This window comes from Motacilla alba, chromosome 3 (genome assembly GCF_015832195.1).
Source record: "Motacilla alba alba isolate MOTALB_02 chromosome 3, Motacilla_alba_V1.0_pri, whole genome shotgun sequence".
Taxonomy (NCBI): Eukaryota; Metazoa; Chordata; class Aves; order Passeriformes; family Motacillidae; genus Motacilla; species Motacilla alba.
In genome coordinates, this window is record NC_052018.1 from 68884280 (window position 1) to 68904055 (window position 19776).

A 19776-nucleotide genomic window follows, 5' to 3' on the forward strand; every position below is an offset into this window, starting at 1 on the left:
CACTTATTAGGGAAGTAAATGCCATGGAAAAGCAAAAAGCCAGAGATCCTTCTATAGTTTCATTGTTGTCATCACTGTCTCAAGGTCCATTTTAGTCAAAAGGAAAAATCTCACTGGCCCTATCACCGACATTTAATGTCATCCTATTAATAAAATGCACACAGAGAAAACAGCATCACTGGAATGTAACCTTTTTATAAGCTTCTCTGATTTTATCTCTAAAAAGCAATCATTTATTCCGCACTAGAAACTTTATCATAAGCACAGATCGTAATATGATTGAAATGCAGTTTTACACTGCAATTATCTTAACAAACAAGGCACAATTCCTTGCTACTACTCTAACACTTCCAATAATGCATGATTGAATTTTTTCTTTTAATTTTTTTTTAAGTCTTCCAAATGACTTAAACAAGCTGGGGGAGAAGTGTCACAAGTGATTTTTATTTTAAGGAAACCAGTCCTGGTTTTTGTCATTTTTGTGCTAAAAATGTAAACTGTGAATTCACTGACAGCTATAACAACTTCAAAAATAATCAAAACACACGCTCTCTTTCTAGGAACTTGTTTAATATTCAATGAAAGTCATATAAAGCATTTTTTAAATAATTGTATTAGTTTTACTTGTCTGGATTTATAATTATTCTTTTGGTCTTACAGGATTGCTCTTACTATAGAAAAAGTGTCTTGCCAAATGTCCTTTTTTTTCCAAGATCGATTTTACTTACGCAACTCTTAGAGTCTCTAGTCGCCAAAGGGAACGAGCATGAATGGACACAGCACCACCTTCATAATGGACCGTTCTGAAAAACAAGCAATGGCACAGACTAAATGTTCAGCAGAATTCATCATCATACGTATTTGTTCATTTAACCACATCTCTCATTTTAAGATTGTCAAAACAATTATTGCATTTGGCAGATTCAAAGGTTATTAGATTCAAAACCCAGTCTTGTCAATTAAACCTTCAGACTTGGTTATTTAAATTTTGTTTTAATTGCCCTTAGCATCCATAATTGTAAGATTCATACTAACAACATTTATACAGCATTTGCTTAGACATTTTTCCTGGTGTTTTAAGGATAAAGAATCCAGGGGAAAAAAACAGTACCAATAACCTGATAATTACAACACTTTTAGATTCTAAGAAAAAACAAGTATCAAATAATGATTAAGATTGGTGAGGACTGCATGTATCTCCCAGGAAAGGTAGGTTTTTTCCAGAGGTTATACTATTAAAATAACTGCAACTTATTACACTGAATTTTGAAGATGTACTAACTTAGCACTTTATTTTAATATCATAAACACCCACAATATAACAACAACCACACAGACACAGTCTTCATACATCTCAGATGTTAACAGCTTCCTATTTACAAACCTTTTTATGTAATAACCTCTTTAATTCCTGGATAGAACCAGAAATCTAAGTATCTCTAGAAAAACGTCAATTAAGCCTAAAAAAAGATAGATGTTTTTCCTCCATTATTCTACACACAGATAAGTGTATATCTATACTAGATGTACAACATGGTTAAGACCTATGGTAACCAAAAGCCCTGAGCAGATAACCCTGTTTTGCTTCAAAGTCAACACTAAGGAAAGTTAGCATTGCCATTCTAAATTTAGGGAGCCATTCTCTGGATTGTGTCCTGCCTGTGCCTATATTTCTGCCCTATGACAGGGACAGAATTTAAAAGCCTAGGCCTTTCCTTTGGGAAAATACATAAAAGAGTCACTTAAGCAAAGGAGTGTTGTCACTGTGCTTATCAGATCAAGCATGTCAGAGAACACTACCAAACAATGGCCTAGTATTATAGATCCTGGAAGAGCTAATGTTTTGAGTAAATGTTGTGAACTTCAGTCAAGATCAGGCACCACCAAAAACAGCTGTCAGCATAACTTAGGGGAATATTAATAACAAAATTGTAGGCATTCCCCATTCTTTGCTAAAAGCAATTTTTGACAACTACAGTTTTGGAAACAAGTACATACTACTTATTAGGCTTTACCTTTCAAAGTCCTCCTGTGGATATAATACAGAAGGACTGAACATTTAACACAGAGGAAAACCCAGCATTGAAAGAAATGGTTCAAAACCAAAAGAAATAAGTACTGTTAAGCATACATGAAACTATATATGTGCTAAAATTCATATTGGAATGTATTAAAAACTATTATGGAAATAAACACCCCCAGACATTGTGAAAGAATGAAGATGACTCATACAAGAGAAAAAATTAGTCCAAACACAAAATAAATGCATCTCACTACAATTACAGAATCAGAAACACTGAACATTCATGACCCAGGTATAAATAGAAACTACAGCACGTGTACCACGTAGCAAGAAGTTACAGATGGATATAAATATGTACAATATTCACCCCTTGACCTTATATCCACTATTTTCTCCAAGTATTACCTCAGCCATTTGCTGCAATGGCTTGTGATGCTAGGAGCAGCTAGCAAGTATTAGCATGTCTCTCATTTCCCTCTCACTGAAGGAAATGAAATTCAAAGGCAATCTTATTTTTTATTGAAATTTACCTTTATTATTACAGTAAAATGCAATTGCTAAACAAACTAGAACTCAGCTATTTCTCTGTTCAGATATTCTCTTTGTGCTTCAGCTATTTGTTCAAATTCTTCTGCAGCTAACAGACCAAGACTGGATTTATGCAGCAACATCTCAAGAATAACAGATCAGATGTCACCCTGGTTGGTGGGTTTGGATTGGGAGTTGGAGGGTGTAGGTTGTTTGTTTGGGCAGCTTGGGTGGGGGTTGTTGGTTTTTTTCAAAGCTGAAACCTTCTGATTACATCCTGGTTCATTTCAATATGAACTTCACTCACAAAAAATGCATTTGGAATCCTCGCACTTGCATATTGCATAATTTGGAATTCAATTTTATTCAGCAGTTTTCAAGTCATTCATTATATGAAAAATCAGGTGGAACCAAAGGTCTAAATTCATAATAATGTTTCATTCCTAAGTTGGTACCTTTTTACTTTTCAGAAATTAAGCTCTTTCTCACAATGTAAACCCCAAAGCTGTCACCAGTTTCTCAGTTGGATTATCCTTTTGAAACCAGTTTTGGATTACGTATAGCTGTTGGGTCAGTGTAACACTAAAGATCTAAAAAAACCTCCCATTTTAACCTTAAAAGAATGGCTTCTCATGGATGAAGTAGTTTACTTTTACATTACTGTCTATCCATTATTCTTTTCTCTCTTCCTTCAAAGGGGAGCTATCAGTCTTAGAAAGGTCATGTAAGATGAGAAAACGGGAAAGAGATAGAAGAAATCCTAAATAGAAACACATGACTTGTTTACTAGAGGAAATAAAAATGATTCTAGGGTGGTCAGTTAGTTCCATATGAAGGACCAGGTACGGCAGCAAGAGAGGGAGTAAAGGCTAAAAGACAGTAACAGAAGTTCTGGTACTTCCTTAGTACTTGCTCTATATATCATTATTTGAGAGGGTGCACCTCATTTTTTTTTAATATACTTCTGATGACAGACCAGTGCTGAAAAGGACGGATGATTCAAAACATTTGAATTTTTCTGGAAGCTGCTACTAGTAGGTCATATCAGGTACTGGTACTGCTAGGTCAAATGAAACATTCTTTTAATGATATGAAGTAACACACAAAAATTCTCTGACTATCTAGATTTACTACAGATTTACATTGACAGGATAGAAAAAAAGGAGAGGACAAGAATCTATGAGTGTTAGTTTTCCTCAAAGCTTGGAAGAGCCATACCCACCATATTAATTTGTGACTTTTTTTTCTATTTTTTCCAATACATTTTATCCATATATTCTACACATATAGATTAAGGATATTAACTACCCTAATTTCAATATAAAATATCTATAAGCAATTCAGAACCTTTGAGACTTTTCAGTAAATTTTTATTATTAACCTCCATCTAGTTAATTAGTTGGTGTAATTAAACCATTTTTTGGTCTGACCTATGACTGTAAGTTGAATTTAAAACTCCATCTTTTTCCTGACTATGTCGTTCCTCTATTTAATTCGCCTTAATCCAAACCAGAGCCAGGAGTGGTCACGGCAGTTGTCTCCCTGTGTCCGGGTTGCGTGTGCAGCACCACGGACAGCGCCACAGCCCTGGCGGGACCGGGTCCTGCTCTCCCCGGCTCCCTCTCAGAGCTCTCGTCCATCCAAGAGGGGATGCAGGGGCAAAGAGACAGTAAACATCAAAAAGAAAGCTCCGTATCTGAATGTATCATCTTTAATTTCAATAATGAATTAATTACACAGGTTTAAAATAGACTACCACGTGTCAACCCCCCTGGAGAAACATTATTGAATTTATATTCTTATTAAAGTACTGTTCAGCAGAGAGAGGGCAATCATTTCACTGCAACTCACTGACTACAAATGGGAATTAAATGAGGTTAAAAGAAATTACATTAAATGACAATGTTTTGATACTGCTGAAGTAATCTTGGTTGAAGAAACTGCAAATCCTAAGTTCCACACCAAGAAAATAATTGAACAAATCTCAGTTGCTTGGAATGAACCAGGGCAATATAAAGAACAATAGTGTACCCGGATCACACACAAATTAATATAATCAAAATAGGTTATCAAAGTTCAAGTGAAAGAAATTTTTCCACTCCTCTCAATGACAGGCAAGCCTGGTTTTAGCTTAAAAACTGGTCACTCAAGAACTCTATGCATGTTTTCAAAATATTTTTTAAAAGCACAGCCATCATTATTCAAGGCTCAAGGGTTGTTTGGGATGCAGGGGAAAGGTTATTGACTTATGCTGATTGAAAACTTTCTTAGTTAACATTTCAGTCATAAACCATACTCCACACATGCTGGATCCCAAATTTTCTGAGGTACAACAGACCTCATTAGTGCATAATGCTGTAAGAAAAGGTGTCAGAGGATGGCATGGAAAATAAAAAAGGGATTAGCTAAGTCATACTGATTCTGACCATCACTTTAAAAGCCTGTCCATCCCTGAGACTAACACTAAGTGTTCAGTGTAATTTACAAAAACCTTAACATAATATGTTTCACCCAAAGAAAGTCTCAAAGGCAGGAATGGTAAAACTGCTTCTGAAATTGGGCTACATTTATCCATTCCCTCATGAAGGTCTATGCTGAATGGATGGTTTGAGAAACTGGAGTCTGCTCCAGCCCAGATGATACTTTGAAAAGCCAGGAGCACTTTTCTCTATGTCACAGGTAATTGCTTTCCATAATGAAATATTTCTGAAGGGTCCAAATTGCACTGCAGTCATCACTTTAAAACACATATTGCAAATCAAAATGCCAATTAATTGCAGTGGAAACACTCATAGTTCCTTTCTAGACTGGGAACTATGACTATCAGAGCCCTACTTCTGTGAAGTATTTAAGTTCTAAAAGAACATGAAAGATGGTTATATAATCAACAGCGAGCCCCACAACCTAATCAAAAAGTAAAAACCCACCACGTAATTTTGATTACACAGTTCTTCTTCTACCTGCCATTAGCTTTTTTGGGAACATCAAAAAAAAAAATCACAGTAAACCAACCAACCAATCACCAATAGAAACAAACAAACAAACAAACAAACCCAACCCAACTACAAAACATATCCCCCCAATATGAGAAAGCAATCCAAAACCTCTACAGTTGTGCCTGCATTAATAACCACCTTACATTTCTACAGGAAACTAAAAATAACACACATAATACAACCATGTCAAAAATGTAAAACAATTCCACTTAACTGAACTGCAAAAAGAAAGGGGGGAGGGAACTGCTGACTGATTAAATTGTGATAAACTTATTATGAATATTTTAATTTTTTTTCACAGATTGAACCAATGGAAAGCAACTTCACAGAAGCACTTTAATATATACATGTTCTAAAGAACAGCTCTCATCATAATTAAATGTATTAATTCCTTTGATATTGTGAATTCAAAATGAAGACTCAATATTATAATTACCAAACAACAGGTTTAAAAAAGGAAAAAAAAACACAATTTCAATAGGAAAAGATGTCAACAAAACATGATTTAAATCTTCTGCTGGATAATCATATATAACCCTCCAACCAAAAAAAAAGTACTATTAAAAATTATTAACAAATTTCTCCTCTATGAAACTGGAGGGAAAAGGTCGAAAAAGAAGACTACGCAATCCTTTATTTAAATTTAAAAACCATATGTAAATCAAGTAAACTGTGGTGGGTTTGCCTCATTCCTACTGACAAACTGCTTATATCACCTCCTATGATGATCAGCTCCTACATCACAAACCATGCAGACAGAGACTAAAGGAAAAGGAGTCAAGATAAATATGGATTCACAGCTACTGTGCTGCTGCAGAAGTTTGCCCTAGCTTTAAAGATGGAAATCAAAGTAACCACCATAAGAACACCAAACTGATAATACTAGGCCTTTTCTTGTCTGTCTGTAACTGTATCTATTCTTTAATCTACCTGGAAATGCTTCTGAAATTTTACTTAAAGAGCTACTCTTACTTAAAGAGCTACTGCAAAATTTGGTCTAGCTTGCTAGACGTAAATAAAAGACTTTGAAGAATAAAAACACAGTTTAAGCATTCTATGCGTAAGGCTTAAACCAGCTGCCTTAAAACAGTAACAGTTCTAACTAGAATATGCAGCAAATTATATTTAATTCAGGGAAAATGCATGTACTTGATCTTTTGTCTGTTCTTTTTTTTTGTTCTTTGGCTGGGTAGTGAGGGAAGACTACCAGGTTGTCTTTCACCCTGCCTGTGGCACTTCAAAAATAATACCACTGTATTCCTCTACTGCAATATCAAGTAAACCATCATATTACCACAAATGTCTCCATTTGTACTGCTTCCAATTAGAATGTTTTTTTTATTACAAAGCAAATTTAATCTAGCAACTTCATGGAGCATCTACTTGAACCTGCTTCCTAAGGAAAAGTTAAGTGTCTGACTCAACAGCAAAGTCTCTCTTCCACAATACAATGAGTCCACTCACCCTTCTAGGGATCACAGTACCACAACCTAAGACCCACCTGGAGGAACACACAAGCTCAACAATTAAGCAAGGAAACACAGCACAGACTCGGGAAAAAACTGAGATGCAGAAAATTATTTTATAAGCTTTTTATATTACTCCTTCTGCCACTCTAGTAGGCCTCTTCCACTGTAGATTTGGATGACCTTGACTCAGAGGAAGCTGTGTTAGGCACTGTAATCACAAAGACAGTATCTGCACTGTCACTACTTCATAAGTCTCCACTGTGCTAAGTGAGAGTATCAACTCTCATATGTACAGGAGCATAAATATCTCAAAAAGGTGTACTTTAATTTGGTACTCTTTGAAACACTTTTATACTTAAAACTTATGCAATTGTATCAGTGTTCTAAGAACAGAGTAAAACTACAGTTATTTTTGGACACTGTCTAGGAGCATACTTCATGTCTAAACTATTTATTTTTTCCCTGAAATAGATATCAGGTGATATTATAGAATAAAACTGCTATTTTAGGATTGTCTGATATTTTATCTATTTGAAAAGGCATAAAGAGGAAGCCTCTGCAGAAAAATAAAAATGAGATTGAGGAATTAGTGAGTCGTAACAGGGATGGTACTTCTCAGTGCTCCTTTATGCTGCCATTGTGCAGAGCCGACCTGCTCTCCAGGTGTATGCTGGAACAAAACAAACCAAAAAAAAAATCACAATAATCTGTCTTCAATCAGACTACTTCAAGAGGCAATGACAGGATAATATGGAATTATTGTACTTCAAGTACATCACACGTTTTTATGCCTCATGTGCAGAAGTTACAGGACTGAAACTGAAAGACAAAATAATTTGTCTTAAAATGTCCTACCTGACAAAATTACATTTATATTTACACATAATTCTGCCAGATGTTGAACCAAAACCATCAAAATGATGTATCATACATATTGAGAACTAAAAGGAGCCACAATTTATTTTGAATAGGCAACAGTCCTAATTAGAGATAGAAGTAGAGGTGTTTTAAGCAATAACTAAAATTACTAATAATTCAAGAGGAGAAAACACGGGTCACTGAGTGATTGTAGCTAACTCCATATTATTAAAAGTAAACATAGATTATATTCTGGATTTGTTAGTAAAAAATACTTCAAAATATTTCAGAAAAATAGAAAAACTTCAGAAATGAGACTGTGAAAAACAAAAAAAAAACCTTATTTTTATTTTGCTTGTTTATTAAAGAAAGTTCCTGAACAACAGTACATTTCAGAAGATCAAATCTGTTTTTAAAAGCACGTAGAAGCAATGTTTCTCAGCATTGCCATGAGGAAAAATAAAGGCAAAGACGTATGTCCTATTTGTTGCCTACTACCTCTGCTTCTTTAGGAATTTTAGATACGGGAAAGGTATAAAGAAATACAGAACACTGCAGACACCACAGAAAGAAATATAATTTTCTAATTTGTTTCTAGGCACTGCTCTGCAGATTAAGAAATTAACCATATTTTTCCCATGCTATAGGACAGGAAGATTCATCGTGTGAATGTGTAAGTAGAGCAAATCAATTTTTTCCTTATTTGCAACTTCACACTCCACTATTGTGTTTTACATATAATGTTAAGCTTGTTGAGAAAAGACAGGTTTTTAGTGTGTTCTTAAGCAGTGAAGTTCATTACTGAAGTGTTTGATCACCCCATAAATCTGAAGTTACACTGGAACTACATTTTTTAAAGGAATTTTGCAGGATTTAGACTGATGTAAGAGCAAACGCTATAGCATCCTATTTATTTATCACCTTAAGTTTTCCTCAGTTTTAGGCTGAGGATAATAATAGCAGTGATCAAGGGGTAATGACTCTCATATGGTAACTAAAATTAAAACCTGAACAGATCACATTTTAAGTATCAGCATTACAAAATCTCTTATGCATTCAAAAACTATTCCCTTGTCTGAAGTAAGAAATATCCATGAAGTGTTGGTCACCAGCTGTATAAGCAAACTATGAGGTTTTTCTCATTAACATTCAAAAATTCACAGAAGAATTTTGCGATGAGAGCTTCCAGAGTCTTGTCTTTATATTTAGAAATGAGAATAAATAAAATAAAAAAACACATTTCTGTTTGCAAACCAAGAAAACTCATTTTGATGAGTGAGTTAATGAATAGCACTTCCTTTGTCATGGAAATAAAGCTACCTAATATGTTGCATTAAACAAATTATTCTAAAATAACATTTAGTAATATTTAGCAACATTTAGCCTGAAGGTAGAAATAAATTATACAACACTACCCTACTGAAAAGAAGCTTAGGACATATGTTATTAGAGCAAATAAAGAGGACTGATGCAATCACTCCTCTGAGACATGCCACTCACTATGTCAGTCTTCTCACTATTTCAATTTTTTGTTTAACAGAGAGAGACACAGACCAGGCTGGCATCACTACTTCCATTCCAGGATTCCTTGAGTCAAGAAAATAACCATTAATTAATATCTAGACTGCCATGAGAGGTAGACTTGAGATCCCAAATTAGTTGCCTTGAAGGATAGGGCAGTATTCTTACATACCCTGTTCTGAGGAATTTTTTGTAATTACAGAAAAAAAACTGTGATGAAAAAACCAACATATTTAATTTACAGTGCTTTTAAATCAGGAAAAATGACAGTAAATTATCAAAAATCACTATGCCTTTTACATCTGGTAAGTGAAATCAGACTTGAACAATACAGAAAAGAAAATACACAAGGCTCATATCCCAAGTTTATCTCAACAATACTCGTTCTTAGGAGTAATAAGTCTCATCACAATATCTTTCAAGCATCTGTATTATGACTGACAATTCAGCAACATTCATTACTATGATTCTGTTATAAGCTGGAAACCTACCTTCTTTGTTCTTCTCCATGTTCACCCGAAGGCACTGTCAAACATTCATCCATGTGACCATGCAATAACCTCAGAACATCCCCTCCTATCAGGTATCCTTGAATAAAGGGAGAAAATCGAGTTCATTTCTCTAAACACAGTAACATGTACAATTATAGTTCAATCTGTAATAAATACTAGCAGGTTGATTTCAGTTTTTTATGTTTGGAATTTTATAATTAAATAAAAAAAAGAGAGTCAGAAGGGGAAGATATCTCATACTCTGTGGAGCCAGTTGAACACTGCCAAGTGAGAAAAGCTCCAAGTCAGCAACTTGGGAAGGATGGATTAGGATAAAAAGAAGCCATAAGCAAGGTATCCTACACAGTTACCACAACTCAGAAAAAGACTGAGCCAACCAAAACAAGGAATCAAGTACTTCTCTCCCAGATTACAACAGAAAAAGTGGGAAACTCTTCCATCTTACCTACTCACTTTTTGTTTCATTTAAGGTAAGAATTCTAGTTAAAATACAAAAACAAAGACTGATTTAGTTAGTTCATTATTTTTCAAGCACTTTTTGGAGTATTTGGAAATTCTCTGTGAGAAAAACTTCTGAGAAGATCCACTCCAAACTCTAATTGATAGAAAGTTCAAAACCAATAATCATGATTTATTTGGACTCCAAAGGGAAACTCCTATATTGCAAATACTTCCAGTGCATGTGCAGGTTCACAGCCAAACATTTGGCTTTACAGTGTACAGGGGGGGGTGTGTGTATGTGTGTGTGTGTGTTCACAAACTAAGGCACAGACCATACACACAGCATCATCACAATATTTGAAGTCCCAGGACTTAGTAGCCAGAAGCTGAAAATAAGGCCATAATTTGAGTCAGTAAAGATGTTAACAAAATAGATCTTTTTTCATCAGTCTTTTTGCATTAGAGATGTGACATTAAAAAGAAATATAATTTTATATTATCCTGCAATTATTGTATTATAATCAGCAACTGAAGAATACTAAAACTTTGTAGGTTTTAAGCACAATTCCATGCTATTTTTTCAGTCTGACAAGTTAGACGTAAACATTTTGTTCCCTTCGCTTCTTGCTAAAAGCAATTAATATCAAATTCTACATTTGAGTGGGATGCCATAACATCAGTCCTTGGCTTTAGTGTTACAGCAACAAGATTTTTAAAAAGTTATACCTGGAATTATATTTTGAAGCAATGTCTATACTAATAAGTAATGCTGTGAAGTAAGACAGATCTTTACAGGGAAATGGTGTTGAAGACCCGTCAGTCACACTGCACACCTTTCAAGAATTTATTTTGAAACGACATTAAATCTTTTTCCTGAGTACATCAAGTAATATTTCAGGATATAATTTTTAAACCTTTGAGATCAGTATAAAATTGGAATTTATGTGGCAAATTTTAGCACTGATTTTTTAAATTTATAATTTTGACACAGCAGGTTATGCCCAGGTAACTGTTGTTACATACATTACTTTTTACATGGACCTGTGTCAATATAATTCTATAATTTAGGTTTTGTCTTGAACGTAACCCTCATCTACTTCATCACACAGAATTAGCAGAATGACTTAACTCTAAAGCTCTGTTTTGACTTAAACAATAAATTGACTTCTGCATAAGCCAATTTTACAGAAATGCATGTAAAAAAAATATTTTCTTTGAACTACCTCCAATATCCTAGTTCATGTTACAGACTAATTATACAGGATTTTCACTTCAAAATAATTTCATTTAACTGAATAGTTTGTTAATGTATTTTAATGGGAATTTTTGATTAAGAGATGATATTGTAGAGCAGTTATTCCTATACATTAATATTTTAGTTACGAATATGACAAAGCATTTTACAGAAATTAACAAAAATAGGTTTATTTTCTTCTTCCTTTTTGAGGTAATTTTCTCTGGTTTTGCTACTGTTTTACAGAGGACATAGAGATAAGGCCTTACACACTTAGTGTGAGATTCACTCTCTCTTCACTACAAGACTACCATGATTACAGGAACAGTTGCCACTTTTTCAAGTATAAGGCCTTAGCTCTAATCCTTTCTGACACCAGCCAGCTGAACTTCTCTAGGAAACAGGCTTAGCTTAGAGATAATGTCCATATCTAAGCAAAGTGAAAATGGAAAAGTATAGCAGCAAAGAGCCGGCACATATACACAGATAAATGCACAGCTACAAAAACTGCATTACATCATTTTCACATTATTTCCTGGGAGTATGAGTACACAATATGACACTGTGTCATTGTGGATTTCTGCTTCTCAAAGAGACAGGCAGGTCTCAGTAGTGAGTTCACCCGGCGGAGATGTGGCATAGCACAAATCTGGTTCTCAGCACATAAACCATACAGGGATTATTAGCAAGAATGACACACCAGCGCTGCCAGCAGTGGGAGGACAAGGAGAATGGAATTCAAAGGAAGGAGCAAAAGGAAAAGGTCTTCTCATCAATAGAAGGGGTTTTGCCATAAAGTTAAGCATACTGCCAAGCAATGCACTATCATTTTTTAATAATGGTTTGTGCTACAAACCATGTCAGAGAATCTGTATGTGCAGAGTGATTCTCGTATGTAAAAATACAAATGGCTGTATAAAAAATAGATGACAGCAATGGTCTCCCTAATATCTTAATTAGCAAAGTTGCAAGAACATTTCACGACTGAGTTTTAAAATATGCCAGATAAAAAGAATTGATGTGAAATTTCAGTGTATTGCCTCTTTAAAAAACAGTACCCAAAAATCACACAAAATGAAATGACCTGCAGCTTTAACCTTCTTCAGATTCTATTACAACACCCACTCAAAACAGTTGGTCTGCAGGAAAGTAGAATCCATTAGGCTTTACATTGTGACAGACTTTTCAGAAAAACATTGTTCTTCTCTGTGGAACCAGTATGGCATAAATTCAGGGATCCTTGTCCTTTCAATGTTAGAAATTACATTAAAACTCGTTCCTAATTCCTAAATAAAATAAATAGTTCTGGAAAGCTGTTCTCTTTCTGTCTTTACACTCCTCTTGTTTTTCTTTCCAACCATATGTTACCCATAAAACTATTTCCCATCTTCAGTCTTAGGATTTCACATCCTGCTTCCGCAAGCCTCTTGCCCATTTTTTACTCAGTCTCAGAAACACGTAACCATGACTGCATACATCAGAATAATTTGAGATAATATTCTAAAGCAGGATCAAAAGCCATTTCAAAAAACATATTACAATTGTTATCATATCTTTAGCAAAATGAGATTTAAATGAGCTGTTTAGTATTCAACAAAAATACATAGAAAACTATCAGTGTTACTTTCAGTATAATCTTCCCTCTGTTTCCAGAACAGCTGTATATTTATTTATTTATTTACTGTATTCAATGTTTATATAGGAGAAACCCACTTGCACACTTGGCATAATAATTTGATTTTCTTAAATATTTAATTTACTGCCAGTCTTTTCAATAAAAGTTGAGTCAATCTTACCTTGGGCAACTTCACTTCCTGAACTGATTGGTGCTACACTCCAGAGTGTCTGCTGGAAGGCTGCATCAACATGTAAGCTACCATTGCCATAAGAGAGATGCTAGAACCAGGAAAGAGGGAGGCTTTTATTTGAGGTTAGTTGAAAATCTCATTACAGTATACAATAATAGTACCAAACATTCTCTTGTTTCTTTCAAACATTAATTGTCTTCATTGACTGTGTAAGTAAACAGAAAGTTTGACCTGGGTACTCCTCAAGGGACATTAGAAGTAAAGCTAGAATTGTAAAGCATATTTGCCTCAAAAAAAAAAAAAAAATAGAAACAGTACAGAACAGAGTTAGCTGCTTGGCATTGTAGACTTAATGAACACTCTGAAGAACTAATTGTTAAATGCTGTGGGATTCTTACACTAGTGTTCTTCCTTCTACATACAATGGGAATTTCCAAGAAGTTTGAATATTGGGATATCACCCTAATCTTCATTTCACCACTTGAATATTTCTTGCAGGCCATTGGCTTCCTAAAACTCCCATTAGGTCAAAGAAATTACGTTAACAAACTCCTGACTTTGCAAGCCACTTAAGACAGTTCACAAAATATATTCTTGAACAAAGATCTCAAGATCCCAGCAAAACTGAAACAATCTTTCCATGGAAGGCTCACCTCCTACCTACGTATTCAAGGAATGCTCTTCGGCTGTGTTACTCCCTACCTTCTGCCAATCTTGCAGATCTTTGCCGTAAGTGCAACAGGTGCTGTCTTTTCTCAGAAATTCTGTGTGTGCGTTCCTGTTAGTTCATTGGCATGGTCTCAAAAATTCTTATCTCAAAGCATCTTGTATTGCCCCCGTGTTTGTCCCTCCCACACCATCAGCCACTTCCATTGTCAGTGCCAAGAAGACAATGGAACCAAGCATTCTGTGAATAAGCAGCTGTTTTGAATCATACTGTTTATATTACCAGGTACTAACTTTTCAAGTGCAGCAATATTTAGATGCTTTTATCAGAACTTTATTTTATTCTACTGGAAAGTAACTCGGTTTGTAGATCAGTATTGGTCTCTATTTCCAAATGTTGGGACCAATATTAACAACTTCTGGGTAAACTAATTAATGACACAAAAGACAAAAATGTCAGTGGAAGTCAGAAGAGGGTACATTCTCATGACATATGCAGAGTTCTGTCTTCCTGACTGCACAACTTCTGGGTGTACAGAAGTACAAGAAACAGCACATCAGCTCATTTGGAAGGGTCCCATAACAGCTAATGACCTGCAAAATAAGAGTTCTCACAAAAGCCATGTTTACACTGCACCAGAGCCACTCAGCGCATCATGGAGAACATTAATGAACAAACTAGTTCTTTGCCTTTTATTCTTCGCTTACTGCAGTTAAATAACTTTGTGAATGGCAGGCCACGAAGGGAGATTAGGATCTGCAGCACAGCTCCAGTTCTATTTTTGCCCTCTGGGTCTTCATTTTGTTAGGGTTCTTCTAAGATCACCACATAGATCCAGCTAGTGGCAACAAGCAGTTCAGCCAAAGCAGGAATATTAATTTTCAAGGAAAACCCTTCATTCAGGATAGACAAAAGAGAATGAGGAGAAGTCCTCTGTTGTCTAGATCCACCATCAACAGAGCACTTCTAACTGCATCTTCTGTACATGTTAATTAACTTATTTTCACGCACAGTAATAGCAATTGAATAAGTGTTACATTTTTATAGAGAGGACACTGAACAAAAAATACATTGCTGATATCTCTCTTCAGAGTATTTGTACTTTTCATCCATTTATTGGATTCCAGTTCCAACTCTAATCCAGATGTCTCAAGGTGAGTGACCAGTTAATTATAACTTTAAAAAATATAGTTCAAATAATACAACATATGACTTCCAAAGCAGAGTATATTCTGCTTCTTATCCTCACTTCCCTAGATTCTTTGCAGCATCCTTAAATTTACAATTGACAGCAGGGTTCTACCATTTACAATTCCATAAACTACAGTGTTCACTCTCTGGAACCATTCATAGAAAACGGTAAAAGCTTTTACCATGTAGAGAAAATATATTGTTAAGGGATATCCAAGAATTCAGTTATGTCAAATGTATGAGAAAATCCCAAAAGATTAGAGATGCCAGTATTTATCCTGGCATTGCCTAAGCTTTTACTGCTATAGTCTTACTATCTCAATGTTGTTTTAAAGCAATCTGCTCTCTGTCTATAACTTACTGGAGTTTACCTGCTTGGTTTCATACTTTCAGCACAATAAAGCTATCAAAATGAAACAAGTTCTGTAACACGATGTCCAGGACATGGACATAACACTCAGACTGGTGCTGAACAGCCTCCATACATGCTGCAGAGATATATGATACCTGGCATATCAGTGCATCTGTCAGAAGTGGAAGGTTGCCATTGTTGATGAGAACCACATGCATAGCATGTCTTTTGGTAATGTACTAGCATTTGAAAAGCAGAAATATGTTGGGTTCAGGAATCCTGCTGCCCAGTCTAATCTTCATATAGGTCTTCCCCGCTACAGGCAGGTTGTCTCAACCAAATAATATATTTTCTGCACTGGTTCAAATTCAAGAAAAGAGCTAGATTTGTCTTCCCTGCTGATAGACTGATAATCTCCTAAACCAGCATCTACCTCGCAATAGGGTTTTCATCACTTTTCAGATTTAAATCATGATATTTTATAAATATGGGTTAACACTACTGTTCAGAGGCAGTTTATCTCAAGGATAAACTCCAAGACTCATCTCTCAGAATACTGCAGGTTTCCCAACTGAATTTAATGACATATTGTAAACTCTATACTGCTCTGCAGCAAAGTAACATAATCATAACTCTGTCCCTAGGTCTTCAAAAAGAACACAGTGTTTTTAAGCTCACTGAAGAGCTTGGGAATCAGATGGTAATTTCCACAAGAGCTCTCTAGCAATGATTGCTGCAGCATAGCTGCATTTACAAGAGCTCTGAATAACTAGAGCTTTTAAATTTCACAGTCTGCATGAAAGTTTCTCTTCTCCAAAACATGCATGTGTGAAAAGACAAAAACCTAAATAATAGAAAACTTTTGCTTCAGGCTTCCTCTGGCTAAGGTGTGCCAATATTGACAGCTCATGTAGCAATATCTATTTTTATCTGCAGTTTGATAACTCTGTCTTCAATCTGAGGCCATTTGAAACAGCAAGAATAGCTAAAAAAAAACCCAAAACATTATTTACTGGTAGATTGTGAAAACTATGTATAAAGCATTGCATTTCTCAGAATGCTTAAGTACTGCACAACCACAGCGTCAACCACACTCCTTCAGATTTCTTAGTACCAGCTGGTGCAGAGATAGATGAAAGCTATTTCCTTTCCTTTCCTGTACACAGACACTCAGGCAGCCCTTGACTGCTGACTTAAAATTACTACACTGATCCCAACAGAAAAGCAGTTTCAAACTATTCAGGCACCTATCCTCAAATGACCCAAGAAATTCTGAGATGTTCCAAGTCTTGGACAGACACCATTCCCACAACAGGTGCACAAGAATGTACTTGTACCTATAACTAAAGGAAAAAAAACCATAAAAAAAAGTAAAAAAAAACCCAAAAAATACTATACTCCTTTTCATTTTTAATTTTTTTTAATTAGGAAGGAAAAAATTTGCATCAAAAACCCAATGAATTAGCAAACTTCAGTCAAAATTCAGATGTTAAACTAAATACAGTCTCTAGAAACAAAAACACTTTTTAAATTCCTACTTATGACATGGCATTTCTATTAAAATTTATTACCCGAGTCATTTAAATATTATTCTGTTACAATGAATTATATAGAAATAGTCAAAACAAATACAAATATTTATTCACAAGCAAGGAAGCGATTGGACAGAACTAAAAGTAGTAAGTGCATCTGTGTGAAATTTTTATAGGATTAGGGGTTTGTGCTTATGTTTTATATTGGCAATATATTTATATTCATTGAAACATCTATGAAAGCTTTGAAAAAGTTTGAATAAAAACAGGTAAACTTCTGAACAAAATATTATTATCTAAATTCTGATCCAAATTAGGCAAAGTCCAAGAAATTTCCAAAGGGTTTAAAGTACTAAAAAAAATCCTGGTTTCTTTACTTTTTTCCACAGCACTTAACCAGCTGGCCCACAAACCCAAATGTTAAGGGAACTTTTTCATTGATAAAGACAGAAGATTACAGCAATGTCCTAAACAATTCCAACTCCTTCACTCATCATAAACTTGCTATCAGGAAAGGGAGAGTAGAAGCTAAAACCCACAGATACTTGGAAATTCACCATTACAATGAAAACCATCTACTCTGCTACCTCATGGCTGAGCGTGGGTAATTGCAGATGCATGGCAGGAAAAGCATAAGGGATCCACAGAGGGTAGAAGGAGGTAGTTTGCATTCCCCCTTTTCATAATAGCTTTCCTTCTGCACTGGACCATGAAAAGCCTGAAGCACATCAGCTACTGTGCTTCCAAACAACAATCATTTTGCATGATTAGTCACAAGAGCTTTCATTAACAAAGTATTAATTTTACAGAAGCAAGCATTAAAAGTTAGGAAATGTCAAACTAAGTACCCTATGGAAAAAGAATGTCTTCTAGTGAACACATCCCATTACAGTCTCCAATGGCATGGTATTATTTTTTGCACATGTGCTGCCTCATTGTATATACAGGATAACAGAGCTCACTTTGTCAACAGCTGCTCAGTGCTTTGTTTTCCCCTCAATCTTCCATTTGCAGCCTCATGCTTTATTCAATATAGTCAATTCTTCAAGGCTTGGAGAAGAGAATTATTAATTTCCTCATAGGCTTTTCTCTTGCACCAATTAGATTATTTCACAAATCACAACAAATATTAATGATTTAATCTCCTCAAAACCCCAAAGAAGTAGTATTATAGCCCATTTTCTATTGGGGAAAGGAGGTACAAGATTAAACTAAGAAATTTGCAATAATCTAGGATGCCCAGGTTGAGGTGACTGCATTATATGTAGTTTATTGGTCAAGCCACATATTACACTCACCTCAGCTGCAGGTATCAATACTGAGCAACTCTGAGGTTTCAACCTCTAATAAAAGGAGGAGATGAAGAAGACACAACTCCAGTATGGAATATTCCCAGTAAGGGATGAGTAGTGACCACTTGAAAGCAAGCCTAGCATACAAGATCATCTACTCAGCAAGTTCCACAGCAGAGTCTGGTACGGAATCTAGTTCTTCAGGAAAAGAATTGTACCAATACTCCAAATGAAATTCCCAGCTTGAAATTTCATCTTCAAAGTTGCTTCATACCACAGCTTCCCTGCTACACAACCCTGACACATCCATTGAACTTTTATCATCACTAAAATAGCATTCCATAAAAAGCAAGTGTGACTGTACACTTAGGAGATGTCCTAAAAATACAACAGTACCAAAACATTTTTAAATGCCTGTTACTTTTTAAAATTTTAAGAAAGTTATTTTTATGTTATCATTTGCATGCAATTTTCCTAAATTAAAAAAAAAAGGTCAAAACCAAATTCCACCATTACAGTTCTCTACCTGTGGTTCACATGGGTAACTTGAAAAGCCTTTTTCAGACATTTCCATTTTATACTACTATAAAAATCATGACAGGAGTTGTCAGCATACCCCATGTAAGAGCTGTGCCATAATACAATGGGTTTCCAGGATAGTTGCTGGTAGTAGTTATCATCCAGCCTAATTGGTCCAGGCCTCTACCACTCTCTTTTATTTTCCAAATCTTTACCCCAGTCTCACTAGAAATTCTTCCCTGTGAGGATGGTGAAGCACAGGCACAGGTTGTCCAGAGAGACTGGGGCTGCCCCATCCTTGGAAATATTCAAGGTCAGGTTGAATGGGGCCGTGAGCAACCTGCTCTAGTGGAAGGTGAACCTGCCCACAGGAGGGAGGCTGGAACGAGATGATCTTCCCGGCTCTTTCCAACCCAAACATTGAATCTACAATTCTATGTCTCCCATTTAGCCAAACCAGCTTCCTGACCTAATCACAGCCCACATTATCACTCAGAATTAGGACCTCCTCCTACTTCAAAAAGTTCTCCTTAGAACTACAAAGCCTAACCAGGGTATTTCAGCTTTTTTTTTCTTGTTCAAGCTCTTCCTCACCACATCAGCCAGCATTAGACTTCCTTCCACAATCTCACAACTCCTAACCCTCAATATCCTTTTCAGTTCTTGGCTTCTCTCTGGATCTTTGTCCAGCAGTTTGGTTCTCCCCAGAAAGCTCATTCCTCTACAGATCTCTCTTGTCATCCTTCATTTCCATTCTCATTCCACTGGTTCTCAATTCTCTCTGCCAAAACCACACAGTTTTACTATCCTTAATTTTGAGCACAACTTAAACC

The 19776-nt window shown here is 35.5% G+C and overlaps 1 protein-coding gene across 10 annotated transcripts in view; it reads right to left on the bottom strand.

Annotated features, from left to right (window-relative positions):
• The window catches only part of RYR2 (ryanodine receptor 2), a 382187-nt gene that overhangs the window by 199353 nt on the left and 163058 nt on the right, over positions 1-19776 (bottom strand). For all 10 annotated transcript variants that reach the window (XM_038130404.1, XM_038130398.1, XM_038130396.1 and 7 more), the window contains 3 exons: positions 13379-13478; positions 9887-9983; positions 729-803 (listed from right to left, as the gene is read on the bottom strand). In XM_038130404.1, coding sequence (XP_037986332.1) covers positions 729-803; positions 9887-9983; positions 13379-13478 — 272 coding nt within the window. The remainder of the gene's footprint in view (positions 1-728; positions 804-9886; positions 9984-13378; positions 13479-19776) is intronic.